Source organism: Lissotriton vulgaris, chromosome 7 (assembly GCF_964263255.1).
Source record: "Lissotriton vulgaris chromosome 7, aLisVul1.2, whole genome shotgun sequence".
NCBI classification, from domain to species: Eukaryota; Metazoa; Chordata; class Amphibia; order Caudata; family Salamandridae; genus Lissotriton; species Lissotriton vulgaris.
The window spans coordinates 1,225,362,643-1,225,381,823 of NC_141695.1; the positions used below are offsets into that span (position 1 = coordinate 1,225,362,643).

A 19,181-nucleotide genomic window follows, 5' to 3' on the forward strand; every position below is an offset into this window, starting at 1 on the left:
GTCTTTTTTACTGATTACTCAGTATTCACCAGAGGGGTACTGGTATGGATTAAACCAGCGGTCCCATTTAAGTGCAAGGGGCAAATAATAGATCCAGAAGGGAGATATGTGGTATTGCATGGGACTCATGACAGTACAGAGATCATGATAGGGAACATATACGGCCCCAACTCCGACCACGTCCCATTCTTATCCACCCTCTGCAGATCACGGACACCACACCTCGGAGGTTCAGTATTGATTGGGGGTTGGGATATAATTGTATAGAAAATGTTGTACTTGACTGTTCACACCCACCATAATGAGATGCCACAATAGGTATATCATCAAATGCGGATGACATCCTGCTTTTTCTTAAGAACACATGGGGTAATCCACAGGGATCAAGGGAACTTCTCAATCATTTGTGGAGGGTCTCCGGACTCCGGCTTAACTGGAGAAAGTTGTGCCTGTTCTCGACCGCCTTGAGAAGAAACAGAACAAATATCGAAAAATATATAATATGGGAGTCTAGATGCTTATCGTACCCAGGGACAATAATCTATCATGACACCTTCGGGCAATGTAGGGAAGGCCATTAGAGGACTGAAAACTAACATGAATTTCTGCTTCTTTCTGTGAAAATTGCGGTGTTACCACGGCTACTATTCTATTTTGGTACCCTTCCGATTTGGGTACTGGCAAGTGTCTTCCGAGACCTTAGGTCACTGGTCACAGGATTTGTGTGGGGGTTTAGTAGACACAGAGTAGTGCTATCTACAATGCAAAGACCTGTAGAAGAGGGGGGCTCACACTCCCAGACTTCAAAAATTACTATCTCACAGCTCATATCCAGTGGCTCACGCAGTGGGTTTTCAGGCAGGAAGGAAGGAACAGAGCTAATGGACCACAATGTCCCAGACATCCAACAGTTATCCAGGGCAATTCTGAAACTAACGGTCTCAAGAGCAAACACTAGCCCTGACTTCCAGGTACTGTGTAAATGCTGGGGTCACTCATCTCAGAAATTGAACAGGAAGAGGCCTTAGGCACCAGACATCCCGCTAGAATGGCTCAGAGAACTCCCACATGGAGGGGACTGGCGATTGGGTGGAGGCAGAAGTATGCACAATTGGGCCTTATACGACGATGGAACACTGATACCATTTGAAGACTTCCGAGACAGAAATGATCTGCCGAGTGGTAATTTCCTCTTGCATAGAGCACTGACAGCGGAAATTAAGTACCTCTGGAAGTTGGGGTTGAGGGAACCTCCGGTATCCACTGGATGCCAATACGTCTGGACATACAAAGCTGTTACATGCTTGTATCGCTGATTCTGAAGCGAGGGTGTGGCTCCCTTAGTTAAAGTGAAAGCAAAATGGGAGGAAGATTTGGGGATTCCAATAAAGGAGAAAAAATGGGAAGACCTCATGAGGCACTTACTCAAAATCTCCTGGAACCCGCGCTTTAAACTCATTAACTTTTATGTTCTACATAGGGCATATCTCACCCGATAGGATAAATAGATGCTTCGAGGCAACAGATGCTGCGTACCCACGCTGTATGGAGATAGGAGCAGAGTTCCTCCCCATGTTTAGGAGTTGCCCATACCTGGGAGGGTTCTGGAAAGCGGTCATGGACACGATGTCTGAAGTTAGGTGAATTGCACACCACAACACTGCCTGTTACATTGGTTCCCACACACCCCCAAGACTAAAGTCACAAGTGGATTCCAGGACCTGGTGCTTCTCCTGGCTAAAAGAGAGATAGCCTGGAACTGTAAGGCACAAAGGAATCCTAGTCTGGAAAGATGATAGAGTGAAATAATACGCTGGTCGGATTATGAATGGGCAATAAGAACTAGAATTGCTAAGAGAATGAAGGGATCATTGGAATCAGCCAGAACCTGGTCGGCCCTAGTCGAGGAATTGAAAAATAGAATTGGCTACCAGGCAGAAATCCCGGAAGGCAATAGTTGATTTAAAATACCTCCAGAGAGATTCAAGGTGGGTGCAGCGATGATGTGGTGAGATGGCATGAGTTTCCTTATAGCTGGACGCAAGTAATATCACAAATCTGCTTAAATGGTTCAAAAAGATAATATGATCAGCAGGGTATAGATATCAGGAGCACAATGAAAAGACCTAAAACTATTCCTGACATGTTAAATCTGGTCTATCATGACACACCTAAGGGAGGTGGGGGAGGGGGATGTGATAGAGGGAATGTTATGGTTCTTAGTAGTTAAAGAGTTACCTGGGAATTGGTTTATGGACCACGTCCAGGCATCCCGAATGTTAAGATTACATCTAGGCCTGTTATATATGGAAATGTAGATTAGTTTATCTATTATTTCCTGCAATACCTTGAGTTGTTAAGGATAGACACGACGATGAGTACTGTTAACCGAATAGTTCCGTTTGTAGACATTGTAAGTGCTGTATGGTCAGATGCATAATCAATAAAATTCTGTTGCAAAAAAAAATGTTTCTGTTAGTTAGCATTGGTAAGGGACAGATCAATTGAAAAATGTCAAAGCAGGAGAAAGATAATGCAGGGACAGGTGAACACCATAGATTACTTTATGAATGATAGCAACACCTCCCTCGATTTCAAACTGCCTTTCCACTTTGATGATGGACTAGTTAAAAGGGCGTTACAGTGTCTAAAAGAGTGTGAGAGGAGTGGTTGAGTCAGGATTCAATGAAGAAGAGAATATCATTAATGCTGACAAGGGTAATAACAGCGATGTAGGTAGGAAGATTGCTGCTAGGACTAACGCTACCCAGCGCTAGCTGCTGACTCTTTGGCACTTCTGTTTTAATAATATTATTTTCGTTTTCATTATTTGTTTTGCATCAACATACCTGTTTCAATTGACCTGCTGCTAGCATGCTAAGCCCCACCTCCGGCCTCCTTCCCCGGTCCACCATGGGCTCACGTCCTGATTGAGTGGAGGGAAGTGCTCATTTCCGGGCGGTTGGCGGTCTAATGCTACTGTTAGGATTTGTACAAATGCACCCAGAAGGCGGAGCGCGCAGCGGATGGGCTTGAGGTAGGAAGACTGCTGCTAGGACTAACGCTACCCAGCGCTAGCTGCTGACTCTCTGGCACTTCTGTTTTAAAAATATTATTTTCGTTTTCACTATTTGTTTTCCATCAACATACCTGTCTCAATTGACCTGCTGCTCGCACGCTAAGCCCCACCTCCGGCCTCCGTCCCCGGTCCACCACGGGCTCACGTCCCGATTGAGTGGAGGGAAGTGCTCATTTCCGGGCGGTTTGCGGTCTAGTGCTGCTGTTAGGATTAGTACAAATGCACCCAGAAAGCGGAGCACGCAGCGGACGGGCGCAGCGGGTGCGCCGGCGGCGCGCCAGAGTCAATCCCGCCTGCGCCCGTCCGCGCCAGGATGATTCCATATGCCAGAGATCCAGGTCAATCCACCATTGATTATAAACCTTCTATACAAATTAACTATACTAAACAGGATCTTCTTAGTTTACAGCTGGCAGCAGCCCTGGGCAGTGTATCAAAGACATGGCCATGCAAGGAAGGTCCAGTCTCATGTCGATTATGTTGGTTTCAAGCTTCTCTCTCTCATCCAGATTACACTATCCCGCCCCTCGCAGATACCATACAGAGAGCGTGGAAAAATCTGCTGTATAATGTCCGCTCCTTGCCCAAACATTCCACGGAAGTATGAGATCTTATCCACTCAGCTCAGCCGGAACTGGGTTTCCTAACTGAAACCTGGCTTGAACCTCATTCGGTTCCTGCCATCGCATTAGGTATTCCGGAAGGATTTAAAATGATCAGATTGGACAGACCTCTTAAAACTGGGGGTGGTATTGCCATCCTTTATAAGGATGGCATTAACATCTCAGTTTTAGACCAATGTAGTACTGCAACCATGGAAGTATTGGTCTTCAGGATAAATGCGCCCACACATGAATGTTGGAAAGGGGCATTGGTATACCGCCCTCCTGGACCGGTGGCCAACTTCGCTCTGCAATTAGTTGAACTGCTTGCCCCGCATATAAACTCAGGTAATAACTTTCTACTATTAGGTGGTTTCAATGTACATAGTTACCGCACTGAAAATGTGGATGCTCGGACACTCATGACTGACCTGTCCCTATTAGCACTAGTTCAGCATAATGTAGGCCCTACACATGTAGCAGGTCACACATTGGACATGGTATTCTCCAATTCTACCACAGTTAAATGTGAACCCCCTAGACAAGTAAACTGGTCAGACCACTCTACCATTGAATTCCACATGCATGACCTGATTGTACACCAAAAATGGATCCCGGCTACATCTTATTCACGAAGATAGTGGCATAAGGTCTCAGCAGATAACTTTCAAAGTGTGTTTATAGAACCACAGTTTGAAGCTGCTGACAATATGGAGATAGCCCTATCTAAATATAATTTGGCTATTGACCAGATAGCCCCTTTAAAAGTATGCATGAAGCACCCTAACCAGCGCCAGACAGCGTGGTTCACAGATCAGCTGCGTCTACAAAAGCAAGCTTGTAGGAAGCTAGAAAGGGTCTGGACGACCACACATACTGAGGCGAACAGAAACCAAAACCACCTCTCTTTGACCAACTATCATAAAAACATTAAGACTGCACGGAAAATGCACATATCATCAGAATTAACGCTAGCTTGAAATTCATCTAAAATGCTGTATCAAATTTTACAAACCTTTATTTAAGGTTTGTGAAAGTATCGAATCATCCTCTCAAGAAATGTGTGATGATATCTCTTCTTATTTCTCCCATAAAATAGAGGTGATATATGACAAAATCTTGATGACGGGAAATACGGTGAGCAACTCTGAGTCCTCACATGCTCTCAAATCGGTCAACCATGTGCTGCTCAGTGATTTCCCTGCCATCCTTTTAACTGAGGTTGAAGCATTGATGTGCAAGATCAAATCTGGCTCCCCATCTGACTATATCCCCGCTAAAATCTTCCCATCCCTGATTAAACAATTGGGCCACATAGTTCAGTCTCTTGTCAACCTTTCCCTCACACAAGGTCTGGTGCCACGGGAGTGGAAGATGGCCCAGGTAAGACCCATTCAGAAGCACTCCAATACCCCATGGTGAGAGCTGTTGAACCTCCGCCCCATCTCACTTCTTCCATATCTGAGAAAACTTATGGAGAAACACGTTAACACCCATCTGTCTAACTTCATCGAACAAACTGAATGTCTAGATCATTCCCAGTCCGGGTTTAGGCCCAAGCACAGCACCGAATCTGCACTTGTTTCAGTGACCGATAGCATCAGAATGTCCCTTGACAAAGGACATTCTATGGTTCTGGTGCTGTTGGATCTATCCGCGGCGTTTGACAATGTGTCCCATGACATCATGCTCAGAAGATTGGACGAGGTGGGCCTAAGGGGACCGGCTCTGTCATTAATCAGGAGTTTTCTGTCTGGGCGCGCGACTTTCAATCTCGCCACGTATCACTCGACCCCCATGGAACTAACTAAGGGGGTGCCACAAGGCTCCTGTTTTAGCCCTACATTATTCAACATCTATGTCGCCCCCTTGGCTAGTCTCCTGAGGACATACGGGTTCATCCCTGTTTCATATGCCGACGACACTCAGCTTCTCTTTCCATCCAGTAAACTTACAACTGCGGTCCAACGTGCCTTTTCTGATGGAATGCAAGCTATGTCCCAGTGGATGGTAAACAACTATCTACAATGTAATGTGGGAAAGACAGAGGTGATGTTGTTTGGCGAAGCCCCTTTTCTGTGGATCCCTGATTGGTGGCCATCAGATCTGGATCCTAACCCTGTCCCCAAGCTTGTTGTAAAAAATCTAGGTATCCGTCTAGATCAGGCCCTTAGTTTAAAAGAGCAAGGGACTCAAACAGCTGGCTCATGCTTCCATATAATTGGAATGCTCTGAAGAGTTTTTCCGTTACTCCCTGACTCCACCCTGAAAACATTAGTCCAGGCTTTAGTGATCAGTTGCCTGGACTACTGTAATGGGCTGCTGATTTCTGCTAATGACTCTTTATTAAGCAGACTTCAAGTAGTCAAAAATACAGCGGCCAGACTGGTCCAGAATGCGCCACCTAGGTCGCTTTCACGACCTTTGTTGGTGAAGCTCCATTGGCTGCCCATCTGCCAACGGATCAAGTTTAAAACTTGCTGTACTATCCACAAGGCACTTCAAAATATGGGCCCCTCCTATTGGCGGACAAATTCCTACCATATACTCCTTCACGTGCTCTACGCTCCAGCAGTAAAAATCCTCTCGAAATACCAATTATTAAGAGGGCAAGATTGGGAGGGAAGGCCCTCTCTTACCTTGGCCCAGGCCTCTGGAATGATCTCCCTGACTCCCTTAGACTCTGTCCAGAACACACAAAATTTTGAAAATTGCTAAAGACCTCTCTGTTTCATACTTATTAAGTATGCTAGTGTCTTCAACCCTCCTCAAAGCCCGCTTAAGCGCAGAGATACTCCTCCGGGAGTCGATTCAAGCGCAATACAAACATATAAATAAATAAAGTATCACAGTATAGGGTGGTGTAGGGCTTAGATTCAGGAAAGGGATTGTAGCTGACATGGATCTTGACAATGTTTGAAGGATATTGTCATTCAGCGCAGAGGTAAGGTTTCTACGATTCTGGGATGTCGTAGATTGAAGGAGGATGAGAAGTGGTAGTTGACAGTGTGGGTGTTGGAAGGGGGAGGGCTGACCAATGTGAGGATTGCACATAGGGAGTAGATTCCAAGGCATATAGGGCCCGATGTAGGTAATCCCAGATTACCGATTCTTAAATACCGAATCATACCGATTCGGTATTTAAGAACTGTCAATCGGGATTTAGGTAATTTTACCGATTTCATTATCGAATCGGTATGATTCGGTAATTACCGAATTCGGTAATTACCGAATCGGTATTTACCGATTCGGTAATTGCCATTCATTCCTATGGGCCTGTAGGCCCATAGGAATGAATGTCAATTACCGAATCGGTAAATACCGATTCAGTAATAGGGAAAAACATTGAAGGGTGGCAGGGTGTCACTTTGACACCCTGTTGCACCCCTCAATTGTGCATGGGTGCACATGTTGCAGACATACATGCCCTTAGGGCATGTATGTCTGCAACATGGCACTGTTTAAAAAGCAAAAAATATGCTTTTTAAGGGGTTTTCATTATTTACCACCAACTTCTAGTTGTTGGTAAATAATGACTTCTTAAACCCCTGTAGCACTGATTTAAGTGCTACCTACATGTCAAAATACAGATTCGGTAATTTTACAGAGTCGGTATTTTACCGAATCGGTAAAATGACCGAATCTGTATTTTAAAATGCCCCTACATCACAAAATCAAAATACCGGTCGGTAACGGCCGAAATTACGGAATTTCGGCCGTTACCGACCGGTATTTGCCTACCTCCATCGGGCCCTTTGTTCTTTATGACTGCGTCAAGTTTATTGTTAACACACTAACTCCTGACCTAACCTAGTGGAGAAAAGCAAATGGAAAGAGAAGAAGTGTGAAGAGAGGTTAACCACCGAGATCTAAAAGAGCTGAGACGGCCAGGCCACAGAGGAAAGGAATTTGTAGAAAGGGAAGAGGTGGAGAAGTGGGAGGTAGAGCCACAGATTGCTTTGTCTAGCAGAGGTCAGGACAAATTGTGTTTTCATTAAAGGGGGTGGTTGGAAGGGAAGGGGTGAAGAAAGAGCAGGTGAAGAGGTCACTGGGGCAGATTGCATACCTACTTCAGGTACATTTTCAACATTCACTGTAGATGGGGTAGCAGAAGGGGGAAGGCAGGGAAGGGGATCTAAGGGCAGTTTAGAAGAACTAGCTTGAGAGGCCCTTTCTGTTACCTCCTGTGAGGCGCTGGAGACACTCTCAGGGATAGTTTGGGAGAGCTAGCTCAAAAGACTTTTTTGGCCTTTGGTCGGAAAAGGGATTGAGGAGAGGCAGTAAAACTAGCATGGGAAGCTGGAATCTGAGAGTGAGAAGAGGTAAGCAATGGCAATGTCAGGGAAAGTTTGGAGAGTCAACTTAAACTGCTAGAGGGGGGAAATGAAATGGAAATGTGTGAATGGCAAAGCAGAGGATGAAGGGAAGGAGGCATGGAAGACATAAGGTGCAAGATTGAATGCTACACATTTTTAAGATATGAGAAAGAGTGACTATGAAGATTAATGTCAAAGCATTCAAACAAGACTTTTTCATTCTTGCAGATGCTGATATGAAGTTTTCTTTTATGCACTCTTAACCAACTGTTTTTCCTGTGGGATATTATCATTTTTTCACAGTGTGAAAAAATCTGCAGCGAGTTTTGTTCCATACAACATCATGAGAGAAAAAGAGACCGTCTGATTTAATGTATGCATTATTTTGATTGTACTATCTGTCTAAGAAACACAGTCTTGGCATTGGAGGGAAAAGGACTGTTCCTAGGGTTTATCAATGCCTTTTGGAGGCCCATGCAGTATTTTGATTGTACTATCTGTCTGAGAAAAAAAAGTCTTGGCATAGGATGGAAAAGGACTGTTCCTATGGTTTATCAATGCCTTTTGGAGGCCCCAGTCAGGATGCAATAGCAAAGATACTGCATCCAGAATCCTCTGTTTTCACTCAAGCACATCTCAGGGAGATAAAATAGGGGGAAGCATGATTGATCATGGGAAAGAAAGATAATCATAGAAATCTGAAGTTTTCAGATGAGTAGTCCTATTGCACAATTGCATGAATGGAGAATATTATAAGGAAGGAACAGTTGACTTGGTCCCACTTACCTCTAGATATGATGATAGAGGAAGTCATATGGGTCCTGATGATAAGTAAAGGGGGTAAAGCCCCAGGTCCAGACGGAGTCCCAGTAGATGTTTTTAAGATCGTTGTCGATCTGTGGGGCCCAATTCTAACCGTTTTTAATATGGCTTCAACAACAGTGATTCCGCCTTCATGGGGAATGTATACTATTGTCCCAATTTTCAAAAAGGTTAATAAATCAGAACCAAAGAATTATTGCCCAATTTCACTTTTAGACTCATCTGTGAAAGTAATGAGCAAAATCATACTTAAGAGATTAGAAGAAAGGGCTTTTGCATGGTCAACACTTTCACCTGTACAGTTTGGTTTCAGGAAAGGTGTGGGGAAGCTAGAGCAATGCATAAATCTGGACCTATTAATAGGTAAATATGCATGTGCTAAAGGTGGTAGACTGTACCTCTGCTTTGCAGATTTGAGCAGCGCTTTCGATCTAGTTGAAAACACCATTCTCTGGTCAACTCTTCTCACTATGGGAGCGCACAGGCCTATCATTTGCTTTCTGGCAAGTTTATATGAGAAATTAGCATGTAAGGTATACTATGGTCCACGAGGTGGATGTACTAACTACATTGCAGTTATATGTGTTATTGGGCAAGGTGGTGTACTTGCCCCTTTATTATTCTCCCAGTTCATTAACGGGGTGGATAAGACCTTACAAGCACTGCAAGAAGGTGCCCCTTTAGTTTCCGGGCGTTCTCCACCAGTGCTTTTCTATGCAGATGATGCTGTCTTATTGGCTAGGACCCTGGTGGGGTTCAACGTTTAATTGGGGATTTTTTTGCTGCCAGAAAATGTATTGTTAATAAAAACAAAACCTATACAATGATTTGTGGGGCAAGGAACAAGAAATGTAGAAACATTTTTATGGACAATACCCCAGAGGTTACTGTTGATACCTTTTGCTATCTAGGTATCATATTTTCATGCAATGGCTCATGGTCTCAAGAATTTTTAAATGTTAGGTGCAAGTCGGGCTCCCGGCGGATTAAGGAGTTTATAGCAATCTATAGGGCCAGGGTTTTTTCTATCACCACAAATGGGGACGGTGAGTGGGGCTACTACAGATTGAGGAAAATAAGTTCTTCAAATGCTTACATTGTTTGCCTACTTCAGCCTCTTCCAAGATTATTCATAGGGAGGCAGGGCTACAACATCTTACAGATATAGTCTCACTCTGTCCCCTGTTGCTTTGGGGTTCCATTTGGTCCAAAGACGAGATCAGTTTTACCAAGTCAATTATTTTAGATTGCTTGTCTATGGATAATGCACTGACCAGTCCCTGGCTAAGCTATATTAACATTTTTTATAATAAATTATTTAAGACTCCTGTCCCGACTAACCCCTCATCGATAATATCACTTCCCAAACTGTCTATCCGAGAAACCTTTCTGATTTATAAAAGGGAGGCCACGATGGACTGTGAGAGAAGGAAATTAACTGTCATGTTTTATCTAACACTTACATTAAAGGATGTCTGCCAAGATTACTTAATTTATACCTCTTACTTAATGCATCGTTTTGTACTAGTCAGGTTTAGATTGGAATTTGCTCATCATTTAGTTGCCCTCCCCATCATGAAAACGTATCCCTCAGATATGACCCCTTGTCCATGTGACGGCTAGGGCAAGCAAAGCACTATGCACTTTATATTATTTTGTGACTTTTATTCAAGTTTTAGACGCTATTACTTAAAACCACTTTTGCTTGCACAAGGTATCAGATAGAATATTGCTGCTCTAAAATATATGTTTGAGCGAAATGATATTAAGGTCTGTCTTAATGTTGCACTTTTTATTATAAATGTGATTACTATACATAGAAATGTTGTCGCACCTACACAGTGATGAACTTGTGGAATTTAGATGAAAATCTTATCTTTTTAAATATTTTTTCTCCGCCATTCGCATGGTTAATTGTGATATCATGATGTTTATCGGGTGTTGTTTTATCTTACCTTTTTTAATTTTCTACAAAAATTATGTGCAATATGATTTGCTTTGTATCTTCTCCTGAATACTTTCATGGTTGTTTTTTACATACCGAATGAAGTTTCGTAAACTGAACTGAATAGTTCTATGGTACTGCATAGGCAGGAAAACATTCTGAGGGCTGGTTTTGGCGGTGTGGGGTGTCCCAGGGCATCCAGGTATTACTGGTGCTCAATTGCACCAGCTGAGGTTCTTACTAACTGGTGTCTGTCGATTCCAGTATTATTGTTACTCTAATTTCAACATCAAACAAACTGATTCAGCACTTGATGCTCTAGGTACTAAGGGCCAGATTTACAAGCTCCCTGCACCACCAGTACGTCACTTTTCATGACGTACTGGTGGTGCATGGCTGCAGTTTGTGCACCAGCCAAGAGGAAAGCAAAGAGATGCAACATATTCTTGTAAATATGTTGCATCCCGGTGCTTCGGAAGTGCCGCAGCGTGGCGCATCAGAAGGGCTTGCGGTGCCATGCTGCAGCACTTCCTCATAGATCTGCCCCTAAGTTCACTGCTGCGTCAGGGAGGTGATGGGAAAAGAAAACTCAGAACTCAGTAGCACATCCAATAGCACTCAATATAGTCCCGACAGTGCACTTACTTTTGAAATGAAAATGTATTACAATGAATACTTGCCCCATTTACTATATTAAATCACACATATGCACAGAATATAAAAACTGCAAAAAAGTACACGAAAATATGAACATGCTCTTGTCTGAATTAAGAATTTAAACCACTCCTCGGTCTTATCTACTTTAAAGGTGTATCACAAATGAAATCTAATCACTTAAAAGTTAGTCTGGTGACTTTATCTGTGAAGTTCCTATTGCCAAATTGTGCACCTGCTGGACCTAAACAGGAAAACCAAAGCATTCCCTGAAACAGGAAGCAATATCAACATTTGTCTTTTCAGAGATTTTGATGCTAAGCCCACAGGCCTGGAGATACTGCATATGATAAATAAGGAAGGGCAACTGTTTCTGAACTTAACATTTCAATCATTTAGCAAAGCGTGCACGCTCTGTCTTTCACATCAGGTCTTTCAGTAAAGAGCCCAAATAGATTTTATGGGAAGCCAAAAACATCAGTCAAAAAGTATTTTCCTGCAGAAACAACAAAACGTTGGCCACACTTAAGATACTGTGGGGCATATTATCAAGCCTGTGCGCTAAAATTATCGCCGCTTTATCGGCCGAAAACGGCCGATAAAGCGGCGATAATGGGCTTGATAATATGCTCTGTGGAATTCCAATCGAAGCCCATGTTAGATGTCTTCACATCTAACATGTGCTTCGATTGGAATTCGATAGAGCATATTATCAAGCCCATTATCGCCGCTTTATCGGCCGTTTTCGGCCGATAAAGCGGCGATAATTTTAGCGCACAGGCTTGATAATATGCCCCCTTGTTACTCCAAAGACGTTCAATGGCACCCATGAGCCTCTCATATGAGGTTTATTCCCCTAGGGCCCCTACAAAGTTTAAGCCTAAGAAGCCTGTTTTACACAGGTGTCCTATTCCTACTGCGCGCCCACTACAGGGCACGCGTCATTTCCCTACTGGGTGATTTATGCCACGGAAGGCTCAAGAAACCTGTTGGGAAACCCACTTGTGCGGGTGCCATGGCACCTCAGGAACAGCCGCACTATTTTTTTTGCCTTTTTCTTCCTTTCTGCTAGGAAACAGTGGGAAAATGGAAATCGCTCACATGAGCATAATGTTCAAAAACCCCTCACCACAACCGCTACACAGATTTCATAGATTTCATAGAATTTGAAGTAGTTTACACCGAATGTATGACGTTACAACGCATACATTTACAATACATGCCTTTACAACCCTGTTTTTACATCGCAACATCCTTTACAACACATTCTTTTACATTGCATGCCATTAGATCGCATTTTTAGAAACCACCTTTACAACGCATTCCATTACATCGCATCATACCATTACAACACATACCATTGCAACACATACCATTACATCGCATTTAAGGTAAGTGTTGGATAGTGTAGGGGTACAAAATTACTATTCTAACTCCAGTGAGTGCAACAGTAGGGTAAGTGTTGGATAGTGTTGGGGTAAAAATTACCATTCTAACTCCAGTGAGTGCAACAGCAGGGTAAGTGTCAGATAGTGTAAGGGTACTATGTGTTGTAATAGTATGCGCTGTAATGACTTGAGATGTAATGCCTGCGTTGTAGTGACATGCATTGTAATGACATGCGTTGTAGTGACATGTGATGTAATGGCAGCTTTATAATGACATACGATGTAAAGGATGTTGCAGTGTAATGACTTCGTTGTAAAGGTTGTTTCCCGTTTACACTACAGAGCAGTTGATCTTAAAGGACCAACCCAAATGGTCACAGATTTCTGTCTTTCCTGCATGGCACTTATCTCCTACAAGGTACACTGCCATTACCTCTTTTGCTCAGTGAGTTGGCCAGCTTCCTGAAGCCTGAAATAGCACATCCAGCCAGGCTATCCTTAGTCACCAGGAAGCTTGACAGTAAATACCAGAAGGGAGACTCTCCTCCAGTGATTTCCTTTCCCCAGCAGGTAACACCGTTTTCTCTACTGGAATAGCTCACTGTAATGCAGAGGTCCAAATCATAGGTCAAAAAGCTAAAATAAAAGTGTGACCTTTCATGGGTTAGAACCTATTTCGCAGACATGAATCAAGGTGCATTTATTATTTTGTGCCACTCAGTCACATTGTATGCATCTGCTAGAAATTGAAGACAGAAAGACGATGCCAGCTACTTCCGATTTTCCGAAGCCTAAACAAAAGATGTTGGAACAAGGCCAGTGAATGCTGCGTGCAGGAAGAAGTTAATCGACTTGCAGCCTGATTTTTTTTATTAACTGCCCCCTGAAAGAACTGAATCAAGAGAACAGCACTTTATTGCATGATTGGGAAAAGTTGGTGGGCATACTATCAATGGGCGAAGCACCACAAGATTGATACAGGCGAAGTTCAGAGATAGAGTTTATATTTAGCTGGCATTATACCCGAACCAGTTTCGGTATGGCCCTGTCAGCTACAATGGCGGACTGACCTGACTAAATATCTAGGAGCCTCATTTATGAAAAGTGACGCATCCCTGAGTAAAAACAGCGATGCGTCACTTTTCATTGCACCCTCCTTGCGACATGCTGGATGCGTCATATTTATAATATGACGCATCATGTCGCAAGGAGTTACAGATAAGTCAGTATTTCTGATGTATCTGTATGGTGCAAAAGTGACGCATTGCTGGAGTGTGTCACAAAAGTGACGCAACTCCAGCAATGTGTCCTTTCACATGGGGCAAGCCCCATGTGAAAGGGCCTGCATCAGTCTTACGCCTGATGTGAGGCAGGCGTAAGAAATTGACGCATTTGTGTCCTAGAAGTGGCGCAGTGAAATCTCATAGATTTCACAGCGTTATTTCTACGACCCTTTCTTGTGTCAATACGCCCCCCTTGCATACATTATACCTGGCGCAGGTATAATGTGGCACAGGGGTTTACAAAGTGATGCTTCTACTTAGATGCGTCACTTTGTAAATATGGCGCAACAAGGTGCATTTTTTACACCACTGGTGCGTCACAAAAAGTGACGCACCGGCGGCGTAAAAGTGACGCACAGCCTCATATATGAGGCCCCAGGTATCTTCTGTGGTGCTGACATCCCCACTATAATCAGGGCGAAGTATGGAAGGTACATGCAGGCCTTACACCCTCACATCAACAAGAGGATAACCATCCCCTTGTTAATGGAGAGTGAGTTGCTCTAATAAACATAAGTGTATTGCCTAAGTTACTATATCTATTTCAAAACATTCCGGTGCCTCTAAACAAAGCCTTCTTTACTCAACTCCATTCCCTCATGATCAAGTTGGTTTGGGCAGGGAGGCAGACCAGGATCGGTTGGCGCATACTACCGCTGCCATAACAACATGGTGGGTTTGCAGGACCCCACTTTGAAGATTATTATCTGGTGGCACAAATACAGTACATCCACCATTGGTTTCATAATTGCAGGCATTCCCCCATGTTGTTCTCGAGAAGGTCTGGTGGCTCCTATCCCCCTTCCAAAAGTCTCCTACACCCAACTCCACAGGCCAGCTCAGGAAAGTCACACTTTGCGGTGCACAGTTCGGGCATAGAATCGATTAGCAGATCTTTGTAGCATACCTTTACCTTACTCCAAATACATACTCATTAGACATTACCACGGGCTACAACTGGACGACCCTCCTGGGTTTATACAGTCCATGGGAAAAAGACACATAGTAACACTGGTGGATTTACTTCTTGCACAAATGTCCCAGCTACTATGCTAGATGTCCTTATTACAGTGATTTGTTCCCAGAAGAGCCCCCGGAGTGGCTGATGTTGAATATCCTGCTAACCAACCCTCCATCATGCAGACTCATATCAGGATTGTATGCAGGACAGGATATAACTGATGAGCAATGGCGGTTCTTCCACCGTCAAACTAAAGACGTCTTCTCCAATGGGAGGTACAGATTAATTGATTATAAGTTTCTACAGAGAATGTATCTCTCCCCAATGGATCTTGCACCACGTTATCCCGAAGTTGACCCTACTTGCAGGCGGTGTAGTATTGAGGGAGCAGATTCTTTCCTTTAGTATGGTTGGGTCCAGCAGTGGACACTTTATGTTCTCACCTTACAACTGTCGTCAAATGAAAAGATCCATTTGGGCTCCTTATAAAGCACACAACAATATCTAGCTCACATCCAATCATAAGCCACTCGCCAGCACCAAGTAGAAATCGAGAGCATCATATAAAAATATCATGTATTCTTTATTCAGCAGATATCATAAAATATTATAAAAAAGACAAATATCTCATCAAAACACATATATTAAAAACAATTCATTCACAAAGCAAGGGAAGAACTTTATAGTATTCTAAAAAAAAACACAAACAACAAGCTGCTACATGTCAAAGGCACTTCAAGTACATAGAGTTAAATGCAAATGTTCCCAGTTTGATGTATAAATGACCTTTCTTTGCTTCTATTCAAGCCAGATGTTAATTAAAGTGCTTTCTTAGCCTAAGCAGCTCTATTCAGGCCAGGTGTTGTTTGGGTACTCTCTTAATCAAAGAAGCCTTACAACTGCCTTACTCGAGATGACATGACAGGCCTGCTTCCTCACTCCCACTGTGGTGTTGCTGGGGTATGTCAAAGAGTTTATTAAATCATTTTGTAAGTTCACTGACACTGGGTTATATTTGAGTAGAGTGAACATGAGATGGGGGTAGCAGACTTGCCCTGAAATTTAGGGAGTGGCCGAAGGACATGGCCCTATGTGGGGAATGGTCGGGGAAGTATGCAAAACTGGTGCTACCGACAGTCCATCAACGAGATTTCTGGGATCCCTTCAGAACTTACTTGCTAAAATTGAGGCCAGACTCTTAGGTGAGTCCACATCTAGCGATGTTATGTGTTGTATCTTAATGGATGTAATGTATGGGCGAGTTGTCATATCCTAAACAAGGCATATAAAGCTTCTGCAAGCCGCTGTGATCTCATTATATGTTTTCAACCAGTGTCAAATCATCATACCTCGGAAATGTATTTTAATAATTTGAATACTGTGAAATGTGATTTCCCGTTCGTCTTTCCCATCCGTTATGTCATGCTCAAGTATGTTGCCACACTATTTGTACATTTTATGTTTTCCAAAACGTACCAAAAAAAGCAAATAAAAAAAATTACCTGAACCAGTTACTACGGAAACGAAAATTGACGACAACATTTTTATCGAAAAGTACACAGTATAGTTTTGTTAAAACATATCTTTGCAAGTTTATCTTATAATTGCGATTGAAATGTGTAACAATTTTAATTAATCACACAATAATCACATCTATCTATCTATGAAGGTTAGCAGGACAAAATGAATCATGGGCACTAATTATTTTGCAGGTGTGAGTGGTATATTGAAATTGGTCAATCTGCAAAGTTTTTTGGAAGACAACATTACTTTCACTACTCACAATATGGAATAGTGGAGTAATTCGACTAGGGTGTAAATGAGTTGCTGAAGAAACAAGCATTTGCAATGCAATCGGGATTGTCTTTTGGACCTTATATGTATTTAGTTATGCAGCACATTAGCCTGGGTGCTCAAACATCTACTGTTCTTTAACATGGAGGGGAAGTAAGCACCAAACTGGGATGGGAGCACATGGAGAGAAATATTGCCTTTCAGCAGGAAATGGTATAGTCCAAAGCTCTATTTTTATTGGTCATATCACTGAAAATACAAGATTGAAAAAAATGTTATTATCTATGGGTGCTCATGGAAGACAATTTCTATGGACTGGAATCTAGAGAATGCTAAAGTGATTCTGGTATTTTACTGACCTCTGCTGGTCGTTTTCTATCAAGCCAGTTGAACAAGCAGAAAGCAATTCTGGTATTTTACTGACCTCTATTGGTCGCTTTCCATCAATAAAGTTAAATAGGCAGTTGAACAAGCAGAAAGCAATCCTGGTATTTTACTGACCGCTACTGGTCGTTTTCTATCAAGACAGAGGCGGTTGAACAGAAAAAAAGTCCATAAGCTGAAGCAGGCAAGTCCTAGGGCTGATCTCCAGATCCCACAAAGTACATACACATATATATGTATATACAAAAATATATGCAAGATGTCTCGAATGCTCGACCTAAAAACACGATCGATGTCCCCTAGTCCTGCGGTGGCCATAATCCCCTAAAAAAGACAGACTGTTGTCTTTTCCTAGGAAGCCAAAGGAGAAAGTTATAGGTGAGAGGTAAATGCAACACTTAGGGTGCAGGCACCACAAAAGAGGACCAGCAATCTTGCTTACAGAATGGCAGACAGGTAAGTTAATGCATTGCAACTTCTGAACAATGGTGGACCCAAATGCTCATGCCCACACACTTCCAGGGCTGGGGATCTCACTCCAGTCTGAAAGGGACTTTAAGGCAGGGATAGATTGGAGCGCAAGAGGTATCATGTGAGCTTGATGCTACACCATGCTCATTGAGCTAATGAGGCCAGAGGAGGAAACGGGGACTGCCTTTTAAGGGCACCTCATGTGTGAATTGACTGAGGACAGGCAGGCCGAGATTGAGCAATCCGAATTACAGAGTGGTGGGACTGCAGATGTAGATAGATGCAGGGTCCTCTATGTAAAATGGCACTGGGCTGTCACATGGGGAAGTGGGAGGTTTTTAAATGCCAACAGAAATTCTTGCGTCCTAATTTATTTGTGTTATTGCATGCAATGTGGATTAATACAATGACTAATCATGTGCATATACCGTCTCCTGTTTCTCACATATCTTTAGAATACCGTTGCTGACTCTTTGGTAAGACAATGCATTGCCTTCTAACAGACTTTCCCAACTTTTGTTTTACTTTGAGTACCTTTCTTTAAGAACATTTCTTTTTACATTATTAATAATTCAATGAACATGCAACAATATTGATGCTGCTGGAAAGAAAATGTTTGATACTTGCCGAAACCATGTACAGAGCCATTTAAAGATGAAAGCAAATTCAGATGTAGATTGGCAAATCATAGAGAACGGAAGCATTGGAACTACTTTAAAGCCTGGCAAGTAATTTGACTTTGTATGAACCTGTCACAGAGATCATGCACTACATCGGGATTCTCTGTGCACTGTCTCATACTGTGGGGTGGAAGTGCCAGTGGGGTTGGACTCTTCACTGTGTGAGCAGTCACTTCACCGGACAGTGCCTTTGCACAATTCATTGGGTGAACAGCTCATATCATGCCAGACATCAGTGCTCTGCATGTTGGGCATTCCACACCAAGTCTCTGTGTTCCCAATTACTCACACTTATGCCCTGTCTATATTCATTGGGAAAGAATAACACACAGTTGATGTACGGAATGCAGAACAAAACAAAACATTCATCCCCAGTCAAGAGACATGGGTTAAATTTATCATTCTTTTGCTCACATTGCCACCCCAATTTAGACCTGACCATATGCAAATCAGTCTTGACCCTGTGCCTCATTGGAACAGCCCTAAAGGCCAAGCCAGGCCTTCCCTGAACCAGAAGCAAGCATCCTAGGACTGGTTTCGGGGTTTCACCCCTCATCAGCCAGGATAGTTTATATCCAGTGGTACAGTGAGCCCGGAACCCATGTCTGGATATACCTAACGCACTTAGGGTGAGAAAGCAAAAGACACATAGTTGATAGATAGAATGCAGAACAAATCAAAAAATTCACACCCAGTCAGGAGATCTGGGTTAAATCCATTATTCTTTTGCTCACCATGCCACCCCAGTTTAGACCTGAACATATGAAAATAATGCTTGACCCTGTGACTCATGGCAACCGTC

The 19,181-nt window shown here is 43.0% G+C and overlaps 1 protein-coding gene across 1 annotated transcript in view; it reads left to right on the forward strand.

Moving 5' to 3' along the window:
* The window catches only part of LOC147703285 (uncharacterized), a 243,233-nt gene extending 225,034 nt beyond the window's left edge, over nt 1–18,199 (forward strand). The window contains exon 11 of the mRNA XM_086929485.1: nt 18,155–18,199. Coding sequence (XP_086785611.1) covers nt 18,155–18,199 — 45 coding nt within the window. The remainder of the gene's footprint in view (nt 1–18,154) is intronic.
* Nucleotides 18,200–19,181: the final 982 nt, after the last annotated feature.